Source organism: Pholcus phalangioides, unplaced genomic scaffold, assembly GCF_987345545.1.
Source record: "Pholcus phalangioides strain wild (caught in Gottingen) unplaced genomic scaffold, Ppha-v1.0 ptg000015l_1, whole genome shotgun sequence".
In the NCBI taxonomy this organism is placed as follows: domain Eukaryota; kingdom Metazoa; phylum Arthropoda; class Arachnida; order Araneae; family Pholcidae; genus Pholcus; species Pholcus phalangioides.
The window spans coordinates 24,803,384-24,825,679 of NW_028301608.1; the positions used below are offsets into that span (position 1 = coordinate 24,803,384).

Here is a 22,296-nt window from a genome sequence, read left to right on the forward strand (position 1 = left end):
TACATATTATAACCTCTTCCTTTTAAATGCTATATTCTTCCTTTCATTCAGACAGAACAAAAACTCTACTGATCTGTGTTAATAATGGGATGAAACTTGGATACCATGATTTCTAAACACTCAAGATTATATACAAGCAAAAATTCTGCAGGACAGATAATGATTGAACATCCTTGAAACTAAAAAATAGTTATTTTGAAAATTCTTTTACTTTATACATTTTTAGATAATCTGGGCTCTAGTTATAAATTTTTTTCTAACAAATTTGTAGACAGCATGTAATGAAAATTTCTCTCCTCCTTCAAATTCAGACACCTATCAAGTGACCATAAGAGCATGCAAAAAATAATATAAATTCAGATCTGCAAAAATACAAACCCAGCACAGAAATGATTCGCTAGTTCATGCAACATCACACTTTGACTTTTTTTTTCTTTCTGGACAGAGAGATCGCACAATCCTTTCATACTAAATCTCACATCTAAAAAGAAACGGTTCTCTTCAGCTTTGCTGCAAAAAACACCAGATCATTTTTTTTCGATAGCTATACGAAAATACAAGACACACACACACACATATGTATAGATGTGTACACAATTACAATTTACAGCACATCCAGACTAACCCCCTCTTTATGTATAATAACGAAATTTCTATGACTCCGAGATCTACACAGCGGTAACAATTGAATAAAAAGACGAAGGTATAAAACATAAATAAATAAATATAATATATACTCATTTTTTTCTCTTTAAATCTTCCCTGGAGACGAACATAAATGCTTTAGCGACTTCTAGACAAATATTACACACATTCATCTCTGTGGGGGTTATGAAAAATAACAACAACAAGCATCGATAGCAGCTAATGCAAAACATTATGTAAAGGTCTATGAATATGCAAAATTTGTGTGAAGCAGAAATTGTATCAATAAATTCTGACTTCACTCGAAATGCATCATGATTTTCATCAAATAGTGCATGTAGATATTTATATAATTTATTTATATATTTATATATGTTACAACATGAGTGTGGATCACACATAAAAAAATATGCACATCCACTTGGTATACATATACACGCACATTCTCACCACATACATACTTAAGCATTCTGACAATTATAAAAAAATTTCTTTTTTTTTCTTCCACATGCACTCTACATCCACCCACGTCATTCTGCTATGGCTAAAGTAATATCATAAACTAAATTCCTGAAATGCTCCCTCTCAATCACGTTGGGTTGTTATTGTTGTTCCTGTGTTGTGCATTTATTTTCATTTTTTTATGATAAAAAGAAGCCGATACCATAAGTTAAATAACGATCATTGCCTAAATGCTGCCAGCATCATCCGCTGCCTGGCTGTCCCTCTGGAGTGACCGTGCCGCTGTTGCTGGCACTGCTGTTACCGCAAACTGCAGGTGGCTGCTGACTAGAAGAGCTCCTGCTGGCTGTGGAACTGTCCGGGTGCTTCTTGTTCTGAAGCGAGAGAGTTGCAAGTTCCTCAGAATAATAATGAGGGGTGTTGAGGTAGTCTTTGAGCCTTCGAGGCAGAGGCAGGCATTCTATTAGGTCCCTTCTCAACGTCTTCAGAATGATAAATCTCGAATTGGAAAAAAGAAAAAAAAATTAATATTGTAAATAATCAAGGACATTTTCTTAAAATATCAATATACTACATCAGTGTTTCCCAAAGTGGGTGATGGAATGGTCCTGGAAGGGGGAGGCAATAGAAGCTACAGGTTTAACAAAGGAATTCTGTGTACTCATTTTTTTTATTTTTTGCTAAATTTCTTTCTGGAAAGGCGTTAAGCCACAGTAAATTGCCTGATATCAGAGTTGTGCTCATCATAGAAGCTGCGGTAAAAAAATGGACCCACCCCTCCACCTAATTTATAGATGAGATACTTTTGATCGCATAATGTCTATATAATTCCCCTCCCCACTTATATTTCACATACTAATACAGTATATCCATTAAAGGTTTTTTAAAAAAATTATATTCTCAGACTTCTGTTGAAAGGGGCCATTCAAGTATTACTTCAGCAAATTTTTAGCCATTTTTGACCCCCACCCCTCTCGGCAGCAAAATTCCACCATCACTGCCTCCTAACTCCTAACGCATATTGGTGGGATCGGAAACGTATGTGGAAAGGGGAGGGGGAGAGCTCAGGGGCTCATTTCCGAGATAGCTGAAGTGGCTCTGTAAGGGATTTATCATTAGGGAGGATGTTAGTTCAAGTGCCCACAAACTAGTGAAAGATTTTTCTTGTTTTCGGCACACCGAGTAAGATGCCATTAAGAATATTTCATATTTTCATAAAGAGTGGTTGATGATGTAAGCATCATCTAAACCCCCCCCCCCCCTGTCATCAAAAGTCAGCAAATCTGGAACCCCCTCCCCCCATTGATGCTGACGTAATACTTGAATGACCCCAAAATATGGAAAAAATACTACCAACAGAAATGAAAAGTGATACCTCACAACAAATGGAGGCTCATTTACTTTTTTTTACAATGAATATTGTTACTGACTTTAAATACTCTAAGCGACTGGCATAAATAAATTGATAGTGTTTTATCGAACTAAAATTTTCATACCACTCTTTTAACCTTTCCACTATTCTGATGTACTTTACCACTACTTTTTAACCCAGTATCATCCCTAACATATGTTGCTGGGTGTTGGTATTTTGAAGTATGAAGGCTGTATAACTACTATACAATTACCAGATGATAGCAGAAGTGCAGGACAACTAGTTTTTTTAAATACAATAGCTGCAGCTAATAAGAATCACATTTGGTTCAACCATTTCAATTCTTATAAGCAGTTGTTTCTTAAATCCAGAAAAAAAAATTGGTTTCTCCTATATAGTTACCACTAGAGTACATAAGGGGTGGGGCTTTAAGCTGATATGTTTTTAAAGTAACAACTTTAAAAAAAAATCTTATTTTCTATTAAATATTTTAATTCTAAAAATTTTAAACATCTACAGAATATCATTATCCTAAGGAATCGCTCATTGTCAATGCAGACTGACTAAAATACTACACAGTAATTGTATACTGCATTGTGATGGCCCCTATAAGGGTGGGGCAGACAGGGCATTAGCCCTGAAGTCCAAGATGATTCTCATCATTTTTGTTTTTTCACACTACAAATTCACTGCAGATGGACCCTTGAAAAGTCTGGCTTGGTGACCCATCAAAGTTTTCAGCCTACTGAAGTATAAAGGTTACCATCAAGGTCCATGTGTTCGAATCAGGGCATCGAATGTTAGAAGCAAGTTCTTTACCTACCGAGCCTGGGGCGACCACCAATGGATGGAGCCTTCATTTCCCATGCAACTCCTCTGGTTGGAAATTGCAGTATGGTGATATATGAACAAGAGTTGGTGTGCGGTGAAGTAGCCTACATGCCCTGTTCCAGGATGCCTATTTTACGACCCACATAATTCTTGATCAGAGGCTCCCAAACTTTCTGGTCTATAATAATTTCCATTCTTCAGAATTTTTTTTCCTCATCAACCCCCAACTCAAGCTAACTCATAGCATCCTATGTTATACGGACCTTTAGATCATGCTCTTTTTATTCTTTGTCCACTTTGGGAAACACTACTAGATAGATTTGCATATCAGTATTTTCTTTGACAAAGACCAGTGGTTTTTTTTCCCTACCACAAACCTCTTGAGGATAAGTTCTGTCATTCATGGAAGGAAGCTCACTTTACTACAAAGCGTAACCCTTACTGTTTGTCAGGGAGGAGGGGAAAAAGAAGAAAGACAACAGTCAATATGGGATGTTTTTATTACAAAGGTAAAAGTGACAATAAGTAGTCCTGAAAATAACCTTGTTTACATGTTTCACCCCTATAAAAGTGTTTACTGCATTACAGAAAAATGTAATACAATGTAATACAGTAAAACACTGCACCCCCACAAAGTGTTCCCTAACAAACGTATGAAATGAATTATGGCTTTCTTTGTGGTAAAATAAATATGAGGCGTGGTTCAAAATTAAGGAAGCAATCTCAGTAATGAAATTAAAACAATTGAAAAAAATGACAAATTTATTAATGGTTTCAAAAAAAAATTTACACGATTACTTTATTTTTCTACATAATCACCATGTTATTCCAAACACTTTTGATATCGTGAAACAAATTCTTCAAACATTATGCATAAAATTCCGCCACCTGGGATTTCAGCCAGTTTAGCACTGAGATTTTTAACTCTTTACTTTCCTCAAAACGTGTAGACTCAAGCCAGTTTTTGAGATGTTAGAAGAGGGGGGGGGGGGAGAGGATGATCAAAAATCTTCCATCCGAATTTTTGAATTGTTCCTGTAGTGCATGCAGCCGTGTGTGAATGTGCATTATCGTGAATGTTATGATTTTCCCTTGAGACTGTATTTGTTTGAATTTTTGCGGTAATAAGTGAACCAGAATGATGCCACTGCATGGATTGTTGTTTCGTCTCAGCATTGATGAAATCCATGTTTCATCACCAGTGACGATATCGGAAAGAAATTTGTCTCCATCGTGGTTAAAGTGGCTGAGAAAAGCAAGTGCCGATGCAATTCCGTGAGCATTTTCAGTACCCATTGTGTCCAGTTTCCGATAACTCTTGAGTTTCAGTCATGATTCTCAACAATGTTGTCCTAGAAACTTCCGGAAATTCTAGAGAAAGATTGTTCATCGTAAAGTGACGATTTTCTTTCACTTTTGCATTCACACGCTCAACGAGATAGTCAGTCCGGACACTAGGTCTGCCACTCCTCTACTCATCGTGAACATTTCAATGGCCTTCCTTATACTCACGACACCACTGCCTCACTTTTCCCTCACTCATTGCGGTAGGATCATGTTTCACACAATTGATGATTAATTTGAGCAGCATTATGTCCTCTTGTGTTTAGAAACCTAATCACTGATACAATTTCACAACTGGCGGGATTTGTTATTACCACACTCATTTTAACAAACTGTCTTACGAAGGCAGACGACAATACGTCTGTTACATTCCCAACAGACCAAGTAATGCTACTATGTATGCGAGAAACAATCGGTACTGCCATTCATTTTTTATACATGATCACCCTTAACTTCGAACCGTGCCTCATATTAATGCAACTGTACTATTCTACATACAGTAAAACTTCGATTAATCGTCACTCATTTAACCATCAGTTTTTGTTATCTGTCAAAAAAATATATGGAAAAAACAGCCCCAGGTTTTAAGGTCCACAAATATCAGATCACTGCAATGGTCTGTGCAAATGCCACTGGCAATCATAAATCACTCCCTGCTTGTAATTGGTAAATCCAAAAACCATGTTCTTTCAAAAATTTAAATATGAACGCATTGCCTTTGAATTATGCCCGAAAAAGTGCGTGGATAGACCAAACAGTTTTTCCAGAATGGTTCCACAACGTTTTCTTGTCTCAAGTTAGAGCTCATATGGTCAAAAAGCACAGCTATTAATGGACAGTGCCCGACACACCCATCTTATGAACTCATAAGTGATGATGGCAAAATAACATGCTTCTTTCTCCCAGAGAATACAACTCCACTTATCCAGCCTATGGAACAGAACATAATTGAAAATATGAAGTGTGATGTTACAGAAAAGCTTTTATTGAAGGCTTGCTTTCATCTGATGATGCCATGAATGTCAAAGAATTTTGGAAGAGAAACAACATAAAGGATGCTATTTTCAATATTACCATTGCCTGGGCTGACCTTATATTGAAGTTTATATTGATAGTTTTGTGTGTAAAATTAAATACAATATGTATTATTTGCTTTTAAATGATTTTATTTTCATTTTCGTCCCAAGCCCGCAGTGAAATCATGTTACTGTAAAACTTTTGGTTTCTGTTATCCGTCTATTCGGTTATCCGTCACAGCCTTGGTCCGGGTAGTGATGGTTAATCGACGTTTTACCGTATTTGAATTAGTATTTTTTTCATTTTTTTGCAAATGTGTGGGTGCCAAAAAAGCTTTCCAGTGCTAGGTTAATTAAGTACCAATATGTACTAAATTATTTTTTTGAAAAAAAAAATGTTTTAAGAGGCTTCAAATTAGAACTAAAATGACCCTCCAAAAAAATGGCATGATAATTATTCCATTTTCTTTCATAATGTGGTAGTGAAAGGATTAATTTAATACATATCTGTAAAATGCATATTCCTACTGCTAAGATAAAGCTGTTGATGCATGAAATAATGATTGACTACATAAGTTGATTACTTACCAGCGTATAGAAAAATATTACTTGAATATACTGTGTAAATCATTAATAGATTACTACTCACCTACACAAGTGCTGAAGCGACTGGACTTGCTTAAAGCGAGATACAGGATGTAAAAGCTGAACTCTCATAGGCCCTAAAACAGGTCTTCGATGTAAGAAGAATAGATACCGCCCACTCCTAGAGTGAGCAACTGCACTATCTATAAAATCAACTATCGTGTTGCTTCTGAACTTTTGAAGACAACCAAAACTAAAATTCCCTAGAATAAAAAATAACAATTTGAGATTACAAAATGGAAAACAAAGCAAAGCTAAGCTTTATGCTTAAGCGGACTAAAAACAGAATTGTTATAAACACAAAAAACAACTTTTGTTATAACACCAGAAATTTACTGAATTACATACTTTTATTGTAACATCCGCAAAGCAGAATTATTTGCATTGATTGTTCTGCAACAAGATCTTGGCTAACTGAAAATGTTTCTGTGGTGAAAAATCCCACAACAGTGTTTTTTACACATACACTCTATGGAAGAGTTTTTTTTTCCTTTCTTTTGTTAAAATTCTCCCGCAACATACATCACAGTTTCTGGCATATACTGCTTTGAAGTGCTACATAAACATGTGGGTCATTCCCAAAAAAAGGGTTGATTCAATGGGTTGGTTATTTATAATTTAACATCTTAGTTTGAAGTGTTCCTAAAATTTTTTGCCCATGAACTGCAAAAATGCTTCCAGTAACAGTGGACATTATTGCAAAAAAATGCACAGAAATGTTTAACTGAGAGAAAGATGTCTCAAATATTCCAAATAGGCTATGCAAATAGACTTTTTTCTCAAAAATTATATACAAAATGTGATAGATGACTCAGAGACTCCTCTATAACCTGTAAAAAACGTCAACCCCATGAGAACATTCAAAAAACATGCACCTCCATCCCTCGTAGTTTGAATTTTGGTCTGGTGAAATGTTTAAATTCTAGTCAAAGTGGACACTGGACTCGTATATTATATCATCAGGATGATTTTTCTTTAACTTCAAAATTTTTTGTTAAAATTGAATGGTAATTTGATGGTATAAAACTCAAGTTTATGCCTCTCACATTATCCATTCAGATGGGATGGGGGGGATAGAAATTGGAACTGGAAACAAAACTAATAAAGGAAAATAAGGTTCTGTCCCATAAAATACAGGATGTAATGTCATAACGACCTTTACTAATACTAAAATATCCATTACGACACATCTCCCTGGATCTGTGCGTGGCTGTGATTTTAACAATCTGTACTATTACTTTTGCATTTAACTGAAAACATAAAATGGAGAATTTTTTAAAGGGTTCAAAATGAACAGGTAACTTATTAAATTTATCTTAAAACTTCAAAACCTCTTAACTAAGAAAAAATTTACTTTAAATCATAGTTTCCATTCTGTTGCATTCTTTGAGTTTTTGGAAGATGTAACAGAGTGGACAAATTAGCCTAAATTATTATTTTTTTCTTTATAAATTTAAATTATTAATGAAAACTTTTGTTATATTTTGAAGCATATCTCCAAGTACTATCACTTGATGCTGATATAGATGAAAAAATAATTTATGATAATGATGTAACAGAGTTGACATCTGACAGAGAAAAATCTAGTAAAAGACAAAACGTGAATATTACGCTGTTTTGCAAAAGTCAGATCCAAAATTTTTGATCAAGCATTAAAAGTGAACCTTTCAAGGAGCTCAAAAGTTTTATCAGTTTTAATCTGGTATAAAAATATATTTCCCAAATGACCATAACAGAGTGGACATTTTAAAATGGGAAATATTTTGGGACACAAACAAAAAAATAGTTTTCATAAGAAAAAAAAACATTTTTTTTTCAAACTTTATCGTCAGTTTTGTTCATCTATGGCACATATATAAAATGTGATTCCAAGTTTTCTGAAAAAAATTCCAAATTTGCACCAAGTCTCTTTGTTCTACACTTTTTTGAAGCTGGGACATGCAGATTTTGAGATTTTGCTACAAACAATTGATTTTAAAAAAAATTATATACCATCTGAAACAAATTAAGAAATGCAATATGACAGAGAATTAAATGAAGAACTAGAAAAAAATTAAAATTGCTACCAGAGTGATAAGAAATTTTGTAAAAAAAATTACAAAGTTTCGGAAACCGTTTGTACACTTTTTTTGGGAATGATCCATATAACCATGTAAAATTACAATGGCTTTTTGGACTTTTGCTTAGAAGTGAAACTAAAAACATTGCAACACATTGTTGACCATGTGGGTGCCTGGACTTGTCACATCCCTAGTGGACCAGACATTTTCATGCTACGAATACTAGACACTAAATTTAAAAAAAAAAAAAAAAAAACGTTGTAGGCATATTTATGGTTGTTGATAGGCTTTAGAGCGCTATTGTACATCTACAAATGTACTGCTCAATGTACCAATTTGAAGTAGTTCAATATACAGTCAAGAGATCTCTGTGCCCATAACACTTGCTTACGAGCATGCTACAAGATTTCTTGTGAGCCTGTCACCCATGTATTAAATAAAGCAAGGGATTTAAAGTCATGTTCTCAATATAAATCTACAATTTCAGACATATCTCAGCAAAATGTTGCATACGCCAAAAGCATGAATACGCGAATTTTCACTTTTGGGTTCATCAGCTGGTTGGATCCCTTATTTTGCTACCTAAGTTTCGTCAGAAACATGAACGTTTAACCCCTATTGAAACACATGTTATAAAGCATTTTAGGGACATGACACTCAGAGTTACATGGATAGAGTAACTTTCAAACTTCATTCCCCACGTTTTGGAGATTTACACATTCATGCATCTGGCATGAAGGGGATGATATATGTACTAAGCAGGACCCGATATGAAGGATATGATACTCTAAATGTTTGTCAGAACCAGACAAATGTCCAAAAAAACTGCCCTGCAATGATTATTGATGAATAATCACTGCCAAATGCAACAAGTTTTGAAATGTTTGCTTTTGTTTCCACACTTCACGAACAGCAAGTTTTGAGACATTTGTAGGGTAACCTTTTGCAATGAATAGTCAATTCTTTAATGTTTCACATACATACAGGCATACATGGGAGAGCACACAAATATCCGGCTAGCACTGGAAATTTCTGTCAGTGATGGACATAAGAAGTTTTTTCCATGTAGAGAAATATTCAAGTACAGTAAAACCTCTTTTTTACAATTACTGGCAGACTGTTTATAATTTCGATTGCCCATTGGCATTGATTGTTTAGATTTTATTTATATGATTTCAGGTTGATGATCATTTTTATATAATTTATTTTTTATTTTTTTGCTGCCTTTGTCTGAGGTGGTCATGTTACGTTGTTTTTAATAAAACCTTTAAGATACACCCATCCTTCAAGAACGCTTCGATATCTTTCCGAGATGGGAAGCGTGATGTGTCCGGTCTTCAAAGGTTGAAGTCACTGGCAGAACAAAACAAATTTGTAAACTGCAAAAAGGGGTGATCTCAGGGTGATAATCAGGGGTTTGAAATGCATACATTTATTATACCAGGGGAAAACTATTGTTTGGCTGCTTCTGAGGGGTGTCTGTTAAGAGGGGTTTTATTGTATTTTTCACATATCTGAATAAAAAATTATTAAACCACAGATATGGTTGCCTAAAAAAATGCATGCAGGCCCTCCTTGATCTGATCAAAATGTTGAGAAAAAAAGCAATTAAAAAAAATTTAACACAAATATGTGACAGCTAAATTAAAAACCAATATGCCAATTAACAATTTTTGAATATCTTTGACACATGTGCATCAATTATATTATACAGTAATTGCATAAAACAAAGATACCAACCATGATCATGTTCAATTCTAACATGACGGACTAGACCATTCAATTTGAAAGTCAAACTAAAGATGTAATGTTCATCTGAGCTGTCTCGAACAACAAATGAGCCATCTGGCTCACCAGAAAGCAACTTCTCAGCTGTCTCTCCACTAATCGGACCCCAGTACCAACCACACTAGGATAGAAAGAAAGAAAAAATAATTAGGCCTATATTCAATACTGCAAATTTTACTTGAATTTAATTCCAACTTCAGCAATCAAGAGATCTTCGAACATGCACAAAAGTTCTAATCCACGCTTTACAGAAAATATAAATAACATACAGTCTGCCCTCTGTATTCGGGGGAGTTGCGTTCCAACAGTCCCCATGAATACAGAAAATCCATGAACAACCAAAACCATAAAATTTTGTTTTCTAAGTATATAACGAAAAGAGCAGGATATGTCTGAGGTACAAAGAAGCATCGGTGGGGAGGGGTGATTTTAGTAGTCATGTTTTGTTGACATTTATTCTTCATTTAATTAAATATGTTAAGAGTATTGGCAGCGCTTCATCTATCAAGTTTTCTACTGCAGAGAATTGGTATTACCATATGTTACTTCTATGTCAATGTTGACAATCGAATCAATACATTGACGATTTAAACATGCTCATACTGAACTTGTGTCTCCTACTTCTTCATGGGGAATACGACTTCAGTTTCAGCAGAAGTGATCTCGATTAATTTCGCCTCTGTCAATGTTTGATTGCTATTTAATTAATTTGGTTTTTTCTATGTTCCTATCATCGATCCATTTTTCGTCAACCGAACTTGAAAATGTCTTTTATAATCGTTTGATTGACACTATATAAATATAAAGTGTCCACAGACACAAATTGAAGTTAAAGAGTTTTTCCAAAACAAATTAACTGTTTCTATATTTATAGCTCCCACGGCTACAGAAGTGACACAAATGATAGTGATAATGATGGTGTAATTTATTTATAACTTGAGACGTTTGATATTCTTTGATTAGATGCACAATCACCACACTTAAGTAGTGTGCTAAAGTAACTAAATGCTCACATCATATCCTGATTAAACGACTGGGTGATATGTTGTGTTAAAACATGTAGAGGATATTCTGCATGGTAGATTCACTGACACCTCAATGATGTGCAATTGACTTAGTTTTAGTGTGCATAGTCAATACGTTAAGTTTTTTTTTCTGTCAAAGAAAATTTTTCGGAAACACTAGAAAAGCCTAGAGAGCCATCGTATCTATATATATAAAATTGATTTTCTGTGTGTGTGTGTGTATGTTCTCTATACAAATATACAATTTTAGATCGATCGTTGCCAAATTTTGCATATATACCAAATGGGGCCCGACTTAAACGATAGGCTACTTTAAAATTTCATCAGAGCAGGGCAAATGCCCTAAATGGGCAAAAAACCGTAGGGCAACAATGTTTTTTGGGCCTCAACAATCACTTTCCGAACGTTTACTTTGGTTACCGTGGTTCCCTAGCAATGAGTTTTAGACATGTATATGCCTTTACAATGGTTTGTCACTCCTTTAATCCTGTAAATATATGTATATGTACAATATTTATGCCTTTATAATGGTTTGCCACATTTTCAATACTCCCAGTAATGAGGTTTTTTGAATGACGTCATAATCATCATCAGCATCGCTTTGAGGGTCAGGAAAAGGATGATCCTCATAGAAATCAGTGTTAAAATTGCCGATTTTAATATAGAAATGCGGAAATTTGGTGGGGTTTTCTGTCACATCAGTAATTTTAAAAATTGTATTAAATACTCAATTTTTGAAATATTGAGTTTCTGGGCTTAGAGATATACGAAGCCCAGGAGATAAAATATGAATTAACTAGCCGGGCCTACTTTCGAGTTGGATATTCATGCAATAACATTGATTTCAACTTTTTATTTATGTCTTCTCAAGCATGAAAATTAATGGCTCCGTATTGTCTTTTAATATTCAAGTGCATAAATTCATGGGGGTTAGGATATTTAAAATTAATTATGGGCCCGTAAAGTACATTGAAGAAATTCCATAGCTTTAACTAATTAACTAAGCATTTTTGTAAGCTGAAACAGGCAGAAGGATAACTTGAAGGTCAAACGGGGGGGGGGGGGGGATCAAAATACTTAGCACCCTTAGAAAAGGGGGGGGGGAAATATATATATATTCATTTCTACGTTTCTTTAAATCTAGATTTGTGTCTTTCATGAGTCGCGCTGGAAGTCGCCATATTGGTTAACTTAGACACGGTTTGCATGTCCCTCAAAAAAGGGGGAGATATCGCATGATCCAAAAAGCCTCATTGAAGAAAACCCGGGCAACGCCGGGTATTACAGCTAGTAATTCATATTTTGTTCAGATATCAGAAAAAAATGCAGAAACAGTGTTTCCCATAAACAGGAAGATGATCGAGAATACAAAAACTGTGAATACTGAGGGAAGACTAACTTTCATTGGAGGAGGAAGGGCATGGAGTGAGCTGGGCTGAAACTACTTTGCAGATGGCAATTAGTGTACCCTTGCTGTATATGGGGGAAGATATAGGGGAATTCAAAAAAAGACCTGCACATACAATTTTCAGATACATTCAGGATTGCCTTAATGCATGGGTTTACCTAGGCAATGGCCTGGAGATTCTTGATGTTCAAGAGACCTTAGGTGAAACATAGCAGTCACCATTAAACGTGCTGGGGAACTTTAGAGCATTGCTTGATCCAGGGGCCGATGATCCTGCTTTCACAGGCCAGCTCCAGCTGGCCTGTGGTTCCAGGGAACCTATTTTGAGGATCATATTTAGCCGTCTGACCAGAGGCTAAGCACCTTTGCTACAGGTGTTGACAAAACTTGGTTCAGGGCTTGACAAATTTGTTTTAAGCATGGGTATTTTTTTTCTCATTCAGCAATCACATAGGACATATTGCGTGTCATGACAACCTGGTGCCTGAGGTTATGTCCTAACTTAAGTTGAATTAAAATAAAAGATTGACTTTAAAAGAACAGGTAACATTCATGAATTATGAGAAATCTGAGAATGTTGAGAATGAAATTCTACCAATCAATTTAAAAAGGCATACAAATTTCACGATAAAAAATCTGAAACAGTTTCATAAAAACTAAATTAACACACACGATCACTGAAATTAATACTCACGTCTTTGACTTTCTCAATACTTGCGGCATAGTCCATCTGCCGTTGTGCAAAATCCTCTGTTTCCAAATCTTTCGAGTCACTGTATTGTTGTAACTGACTAGTGTCAAACGTCCAATGGTCATCCTCAACAGCATTCCACCCAGCAGTATCTTCTCCCCCGACTGGCAGTGGCGGCAGGGCACGATTCGAAAAAGGACTGGTATTCGGACTAGACTTGTTTGCTGCTGCTGTTGTATGGGAGGTCAGCTCATCTTCAGATCTTGAAGCTGAAAAACGCGGTGGTCCTAACGCACTATTTTTCTTCATCCCAAATAAGCTATTAAATGCACTTTTAATGAAGACTGGGAAACTTTTTCTTTGGTACTTTTGTTCAGCCACGGAAGATTTAGATTGAGAGTTCTGTTTTACATCGCTCTTCTTACTTCGCAAATACGCACCAAGTAAACTAGATGACCTGCCTTTACTCTCGCTACAATGACTCATTTTCCGAGAAGCACTGGCACTGGTTTCCTGTGGTGTCAGAATTTGAAGGGAGGTATGCACTTCTTCCAGAGTCATATGGATTGGCTCGTTTGTTGCACTGGTACCGCTCACGGACTTTCTACTTCCCTCATTCTTCCATAGCAAATCCCATGGCATGCTAAAGCGCTTGGCTCTTGGACTACAGTTGACTGCTGGCTTGGTTGACGAATTCTCAAGATCACATTGTTTGGTTCCAGAAACGCTTTTCGAACTCCCCTTCTTTTCATTGCTACAGCTCTTTAACGTAGACGAATTACTTTTGCAACTGCATGAACTATTCAATAAAGCATCGATATTGTTCAAGCTTGAAGCTTCATTGTGCGATTCGGTATAGATACGAGAATTGGTAGCTAAACAATCAGAGGCTGCTTCCACAGAGAGATGCGAAGACGTCTGCCTGATTGTGGGCCCAGAAGAAGTGGGCATATCTAATGAGCGGCTAAAAAAATATTGCATACCCTCATTTTGTGAAAGACTACTAGCTGGACGTTCATGGAATGCTGACAGTCTGCTATGGTGGTGCTGCCCGATAGCTGCCACTAAATGCTGCTGCCCGTGTAATGATTCGAGGCTGCTGTGATAGTCTACCCTGTTTGGTACTGTAGATGGCCTGACCGCTTTTGGTTTGAGAACTGTTGTATATCGGGACCTCTCCCTCTGACAATGAGAAGATTTACACATACCAATATGACATAGACACAAACTATTGGAGTCATCTTCACTTGAATGTTCTTCCATATCGACAACAAGCATCTTGCTCTCAAGTACCTTTGACGGCTGCTGATAATCTTCCGTGGTGACGGACACTGCCGAAGGAACGTAATAAGCACTAAGAGTTTCATCGCTGTAAGCACCGTCAAATATTTTCTCATCCGAAGTGTCTGTTTCAGTGTCTAGTTTTCGAGCATCATAATCTTCTTCACTGTTTGTTCCTATCTCATTTTCGGCGTATATGACACAATCACTGTCCTCGTGAATAGATGCTAACCTGCCACTCCACTTTGCATCATTATGATTAGAATACACAGGATCCTCGCTGTCAATGAAAATCATTTTTTGACATGCTGAGCACTCATTCAGTTCCTTATTCTTGCTCAAACAATGATCCTCTGAGATGGAATTACTTTGGGAAATACACACCCCAAATGCAGAGAACTCACCAGAACGCACACCGAATCTCCCGCCAACACAAACATGATCGGAAAGGTGACTATTCTTATGATCGTTCCACGACGGATCATTGGAGAAAAATGAACAGTTGTGCTCCGATTTAAGTTCAAGTTCATTGTCACTTTCCGATTGCATCTCACTAACACCAGGAACAGGCTTCTTGTCGAAGGGAGATTCATTAAAGTCAGAGTCGTCGATAGATTTCTTTGGTGACTTTGGGCTGGCTAACTCTGAGCCATCAAAATGCATCCTTTCTTTGCCCTGACTGTACACCTCACTGCTCCACGAACTCAGGATTGTGTCCTTGGAAGGAGAAGGCATGGTTGTAAGGAGCAGAGGCCTGTTGTTCTCACCTTCAAATCCACTGTCAGTGCTCATGTTGGGCGATTTCAGTGACTCCCCAGCATCAGATGGTGTATTCATAGATCCTGGAGGTGACTGAGATGGCAGTATAGACTGACCTACCGAGTTCAAGGACAGCGACGTAGGCTTGAGCGTTTCTTCCATGTTCGAACTCTTCCTACCAGTACCGGATATGTACGACAGAGTTAGAAAATAAGGCCATGAACAAGGGCAGCAGGTAAAGGACGAGCTAACTTTCATCTTGCTTATAAAGGTAAAGTATTAGGAGTAATGGAAAAAACTCGAAGATGGCTACACAGCGGAGGAGTGACATTGTAACAAGACGGAAAATGTAGCTGTCGTTGAATTCACCATGAACCTTGTTTTTTCTTCACTTTGAACCAATCAAAAAATGTGTTCCCAGGCATATGCACGTGTTTCATATCTAAAATTGGGGAAGAAAAGAAATATCAGAGATCCATATAAACATTTATTGCATCCAGAGTACATTTTCAACTCTTATCGCAAAAGTAAAATCAATCGCAGTTTTATATTTTCCCATGCAACACAAATTTGGATGGTCAGAGTAGAACAGCGGATATTTTCAACTTCTTTACTTGACTGCACCTAGAGTAAACTAAAATATGAGAGAGAGAGAGAATCTTTGCTTCCCAGTGTACTTCAGTATAATCAGTTTATATTCTTCTGCCTTTTCAAATAATCAATTTATCATAAACTATTTTTTAGTTTGTACCCGTGATTAAGAAGCTTCTCTACTAGAGTATTTCGACCATTTAAAATTTTATTCTTCGTACAAGAACATTCCAAGGAAAAAAGTTATTCTGCAACGCTGCAGAAAAATTATTCGTCATTATTCTGCAATGAGCCCTCAACACTGACTAACTATTCCCGAGTTGACAAGGTTTTGCACAGTATGATAGAATAGGTAAATATACCATGGTTTTTACTGTAATGTTTGAAACTATCTTAAACAGTCCAAAACCTTTGCCTCAAAAACCATACACATAAAAAATTAAAACTGTTAAACGGAAAAAAAAATTATTATAAAAAATAGATAGGATTTATCAAAAAGATTTTATCAGCTTTGAACCATCCCCACTGAAGCACAATATGTTGAAAAATGTGATATATGTGGCAAAACAATCAATGCTCCTGAAGAACAATCTTGGGAAGAATTTAAAAAAAAGAACTTTCATGCATAGAAAACACTATAAAGAAATTATTGCTGTAGAACATTTTTTCGTTGCGAACAATGCAAAATGTTCTGCTTTGTGACAAACTACCAACTTGATAAAAGAGGCTTACAAAACTCTTTTAGATAGATTATTACTGTACCACAGCTACCAACTTTGGAGAATCAGGTTTTCGCGTGGATCCAAATTCAGTACAAAAATAAATATAAAAGGGATCTTTCAAAACATTTTAGGGATTTTTCATTAGTAAAAGAGAAATTTTAGGGATATTTTTCCATTGCAAAAATTGTGACACCATGCAAGCCATTGCTAATTATGGCCAACCAGTAGGTTAAAGTGCTTGGGTTAAATTACCTCTCAAAAATCAAATCTCGCAAACCAAAAAATCTCCATCTGGACCAAAATGGGACATATGGATAGAGCAGATACACACAATCATGCCAATTTTGGATTTCGAAAGGTCAGACTGACACTTGTTGATTGGCAAATTTTGTTTTCTCCTCAAAAATTAAATATTTTTTTGTGATTTGACAAAATGGCGACAATTTACACAATGCTTAGGAAGCAGCAGTGTGGTTTTTTTTGGGTAAATTCTAGGGAATAATTTTTTCCCTAAATGTAGAGATTTCTTACAATCATAGGCGAAATTCAGGAGATAAAAAGAATTTTTCAAGAGTCCGGGAGATAAAGTAAAAAATCTGGAGACTTGGCAGCTATGCTGTACTAATAGATAGATTGGTAGTAGATTGTCTAATAAATTTTAAAATTAGTTATTTTATCTGCTTGAGGTTTTAGTAGTGGAAGTATTAGTATAACAAAAGAAAAGATATTTTGTTTTCATTTCGTATTTTGTCACTTTGAAAATCAATGACTTCACAAGATAGTTTTTGTTTTGTTTTTCACCTGTGAGTGGATTTTTTTGTTATGATAGTACCCTATATAAGTGAAGGGACAAACTATCGCTTTTCATACCATATTTTGATACATTTGTCAATGTTTTGGACAAGATTTTACTGTAAATTTTGGGACTTGTCTTAATGGGAATTGTAATGGAAGGTCGATATAACATTGTTGTGACAGTGTTGTAACAATGTCAACTGTATTTACTGGGATTTTTACAGTGCTGCCCAAAACCTTGCCAACCCTGACTTTCAGATTTTAAGACAGTTAATCAAGAGTTTATACTATTACACTATAAAAAAATACCTAAACAAAGGAAAGCCCATTTATTTCCATGTCGCCTACTATATTCCCCCACATAAGCTGGCATGCCATAAAAATCAAGGGACACCAGCTTTTTTTAATTTACCGCATATTTTCTTCCATACAATACGTGGATTATCTCTTAAAAAGGTGGTTAAACATTGAAAAAATATTGATTATCAACAGCTGCGGACAATCTGCAGAAAATATTATCAGCCTGATGAGTATAATGATGGGTCTGAATGTAAAGGTTTTTGATTGAGCTGTAAACTTTGTTTTGTGTGCAAGTAATGTTAGTTTTGTAAATAAATTACATTAATTAGTGTACCAATGTATTGATTACTGAAACACATGGTAAGTTATTATTATTAAATCCTGTGGATAATACACTGCCGTGGATTATATGTTGCTTTTCTTTCCTTGAAATTTCCCAAGCAGATTATTTATTTATACAATATTGTTGGCCTTTCAAAAGCCTACACAAGAGGACGCTGTGGATTTACACATAGATGTTTTGTAACATTTGACAAGAAATCAGATTGTGGGGATGTGGTGAGGGGGGGGGGGCTTGTTCCACTCAACTATGGTATTAGGAAAGAAACTGAATTTAAAACTGTTTGTGCACATTACGTACCTCTACATATACAATATAATATGCAGGAAAATACAGGGTAGGAATCTGGTCCACTTCCGACATGTCAAAAAGCAAGGTTCAATAAGGATGACATGATACATTGTGAAGAAGACTGATATCAATCTATATTAAACATAGAATAAATATACAAATTGGAATAAAATGCGTTTACAATGCAGCAAATGTGTTTTGTCCAGTTTGATAACGAAAACTGAAAGTTTATTTATCGTTCTAATCTAATTATCACCAGCCAAAATAATACAAATTTAGTACTGTGTTTTGCATATTCAAAGATTGAAGATATGTGTCGTCGCTTTTGTATTACCACATCATGTTTTCCAGTGCAGTTCTTAAAATTTTTCGCCCTGCTTATTAAAATCTTGAACACTTCTTAAAATAATACAAAAATGCTTTGCAGTCTACTAATTTTTCTATTTAGTCCATCAAATGAATGAGAACAACTTTGCTTTGCCATAAACCAAGATTAATGGTAGCTAAAAAAAATGTAAAATTCATTTGCAAAATCTTCAACATATTTCGTACAAAAACGAAGGATCCTGAAATCCAAGGTTAGACAAGCTTCAAATAAGCCAATTTAAGAGGATTTTTAAGAATCTATTGAAGTCCAGAAAATTAAGAATTTTTTGACTCCAGCATGCTGGTGTCCCTCGATGTTTCTTGGCATGCTGGCTAATGCAGGGAACACGGCAACATTTTGGCACTTAAAGATGCATTTTGGATAAGTTAATGTCAGTTTTTTATGCTTACTCAGTTGGGTTTTTTTCTTTTTTGACAAATTCGGATTTTGATTCCTATTTGAAAAATGGAGTCAGGTTCTATGAGAAAGTACTTGTACAGTGGCAGAACTTCTTTAACTCAAGTAGTGCTATATCCCCCCCACCCCCAATACCCTGGATAACAGAGCATACACAGCTCAGGAGTGGATCTAGAGCTCGCTGTCGGGAGGGGTGATTTTACAAACAGCTAAAAAATTCGTTTCAGCATAGGGTAACTACATGTCCCCATGTCAGTTTTATTTTTCTATTGTTTTTTCTTCATTCCAACTGTTTTGAAAAATGTCCCAGTTTCTTGTCAAAGTTTTCTTGAATTTGTTATTGAAATATTATCAAGAAGTTCTAAAAATTTTATGAAATACATACAGTAGAACCTTGATTATCTGAACACATCGGGACCGAAGGGTGTTCATAAAAGTGAAAAGCTTGAAAATCGATTTCGAAACTAATTCGTTAACGCAAAGGAATAAATAATAAAAAGGCACCATCGCTTAAGCCGCCCCTGGTTATATTGAGGTTTCACTGCTGCATAACATAGAAGAATACATATGACATGGGGGGATTGTTTAACATGTTAAAGTAAATAATGCTCAATAGATGGCAGCATGTAGAATGTCCATTGTAAGATCCTGATCTTTCCTGTTTATGTTTCATTCCTCTGGTCGATGTCATTGTGGGTGTTATGTAGCTTGTAGCGATGTTGAGTTTCTGTAATAAAAATTTTTTATAGATCCCCAAGCTTCTCCCTACACAACACCCATATTTGAGACATGTATCCAATAGGGAGTCAGATATTTCAATGACCAAAACATGCAATTAAATTTGATGAAAGTGTTTCTTGAAATTAGTGTAACAATTTCACACAAGCACAACACAAACACATTAGGGCGATGCTAACCACATCACTCTTTATCACAATAATACTTCTTTTCCTCACCTTCTCCCTTAAAATCATGAAACAAATTATTGAAAAGGCAGTGAAATGACAGGGGCATCACCACCACCTAACACAAAAATTTAGATATATTTTCGATCCCAAAACGAGTACAAAAAAAATCCTTGCATAGGCCTACTCATTTGGTCATTCACACACCTGTTAACAAGTTATTATTAGTGAGTTCACACACTTGTTACACTCAGGGCCGCAACTAGATACTTTGGCACCAAAGACAAACTGGCATTTTGGTGCCCCCTTGCCATGTAGAAGATGCAGCTAACCACCTGCTCCCCGTAGTTGCGGCCCTGGTTATACTATATATTCTTTTGTTCATTCACCAACCTAATCTCCCTTGCTATTTAGGTTTTTTATTTTTTATTGCTTCTTCTCTAGGTCACTATTTTTGTTGCTCAGTGACCTACTACTTGTTCTCCACCCAGGTAGAAGCAGATTTTATGGTTTCATCATCTATGGGCTCAAGACAGCAACTACATTGAAACCTGTCTATAACGATACTGTAGGGACGTAGAAAAATATTTTTATAGACAGACTGAGCATTTGCGCTACATTTCCTATTGAATAAGAATTCCGCTGGGACCTAACGAAATATCATTATATAGACAGTATCTTCATACACAGTTTCCTTGTAGATACTGTCAGCTGGAGACAAACACACATTTTGGCGCTCCATATAATGCAAAAGAAACAGTTACAGAGTGTATTTGGTGACCCTCTGGTGATTAACACCTGGGGCACCAGGCCTGCCTGCGAACCCCCCCCCCCCCAATGGTGGGGTGATCTTTTTACTCTTCTAATTTTCTTGATTTCTCATTTCTGAACTGTTGCCCTAAGCTATGGCCTACTAAGGCCCTACCCTGTAAATACACTTTTTGTTACATAGTGAAACTGACAATTACAATTCTATGGAAAGCACAGAGAAATTCAGCTTATAAATTATTTTGATATATTCATTTCGTAAAAAATTGTTAAAACTTATTTTTTGTTGTGATAAAATAGTCATTTAACAAGTGTGTTACCAATTGTGTTTCAATTACTAGTACAGGGTTAACAAAAAAACAATAAAGTATGACCACAATTTCACAATACTTAAATTCATAAACAATTAGGCTAAACTTCACAAACACATAGGGAGGGAAGGGGGGTGCTCGACACCCATATTTCAAAACACATATCCAACGGTGAGTCACGGATATTTCAATGACCCAAAACACGTAATTAAATTCACGTTATTATTATCATTTTTTTTTTCGAAATCAGTGTTACAATTTCACAAGCACAACACAAACACACACAAGGGCGATACCAACCGCATCGCTCATCATCACACAATCATAATAATATAATAGTTCTTTCTTTCCTCACCTTCTCCCTTAAAATCATGAAACAGATTATTATTAAAGAGGCCGTGAAATTATTATTATTAGCAGTGGAAGAGACGGCAGCGAAATGACGGGGCATCATCATCACCATCTAACACAAAAATTTAGATGTTTCCGATCACAAAACAACGAGAGTAAAAACAACACAAAAACAAAAAAAACTGGGCGAGAAAAAAAAACTGAGAGAAAACTGAAAAAAAAAAAAAACATCAATATCCGCCATTAAATCCGGATCTTCAAAATGTAGCGCATATCAAAGGGGGCAATAGTAGCAGCAGCAGCAGCGAGAGCGCGTCATGAGATGCGGGGGGAGGGAGAAGGAGAGGGAGGGGAAATCCGAAATATACGGAGGAAAATAAATATTAAAAAAAAAAACCCTCGGCGTTTTCTTCTCATACTTCATTTCAGGACGAGTTATTTCACTATCTCTTTCTCCACTCCGCTTCGCGACTTAACGCTACAGTGAATGAGCGTAAATAGAGGGCGCTTCGGGAGAAGAGACGCGTTCATTCTTAGATCAATCAGAATGCGTGTCTACATTCTGGAAATATAAGAAATAGTTTATGATTGGTTGTTGGTTGGTAAGATAACGGACGGAACGCGGCCCGACTTTACTTGGGAATTTTTTTTTTTTAATTTGTTCATCAGACAGTTTTGTAATGTTATTATTTAAAAAATATATATAACATTAAATATAATTATATTATATAAAAAAATGAATTTAAATTATATATTTTTGGTTTATGTTGAAAACATGAATAAAAGTGAGTTGAATGATATCATTCGACTA

General features: G+C 35.9%; 1 protein-coding gene across 1 annotated transcript; it reads right to left on the bottom strand.

Annotated features, from left to right (window-relative positions):
- Positions 1–1,149: 1,149 nt before the first annotated feature.
- On the bottom strand, positions 1,150–21,943 carry Socs16D (Suppressor of Cytokine Signaling at 16D). The gene is made up of 5 exons (XM_089243224.1): positions 21,490–21,943; positions 13,291–15,769; positions 10,116–10,284; positions 6,320–6,518; positions 1,150–1,605 (listed from the first exon to the last, which is right to left on the bottom strand). The coding sequence occupies exons 2-5, from the start codon at positions 15,583–15,585 to the stop codon at positions 1,350–1,352; spliced, it is 2,919 nt and encodes a 972-aa protein (XP_089099350.1). The 5' UTR covers positions 15,586–15,769; positions 21,490–21,943; the 3' UTR covers positions 1,150–1,349.
- Positions 21,944–22,296: the final 353 nt, after the last annotated feature.

What these genes read in the sequence shown, in the direction of transcription:
- Socs16D (XM_089243224.1), bottom strand. Translation starts at nt 15,585, where the DNA reads ATGAAAGTTAGCTCGTCCTTTACCTGCTGCCCTTGTTCATGGCCTTAT. An exon ending in GTATTGAGAAAGTCAAAGAC is followed by an intron (nt 10,285 to 13,290) that starts GTGAGTATTAAT and finishes TTTCTATCCTAG; the next exon opens with TGTGGTTGGTACTGGGGTCC. An exon ending in TCGCTTCAGCACTTGTGTAG is followed by an intron (nt 1,606 to 6,319) that starts GTGAGTAGTAAT and finishes TTCCAATTCGAG; the next exon opens with ATTTATCATTCTGAAGACGT.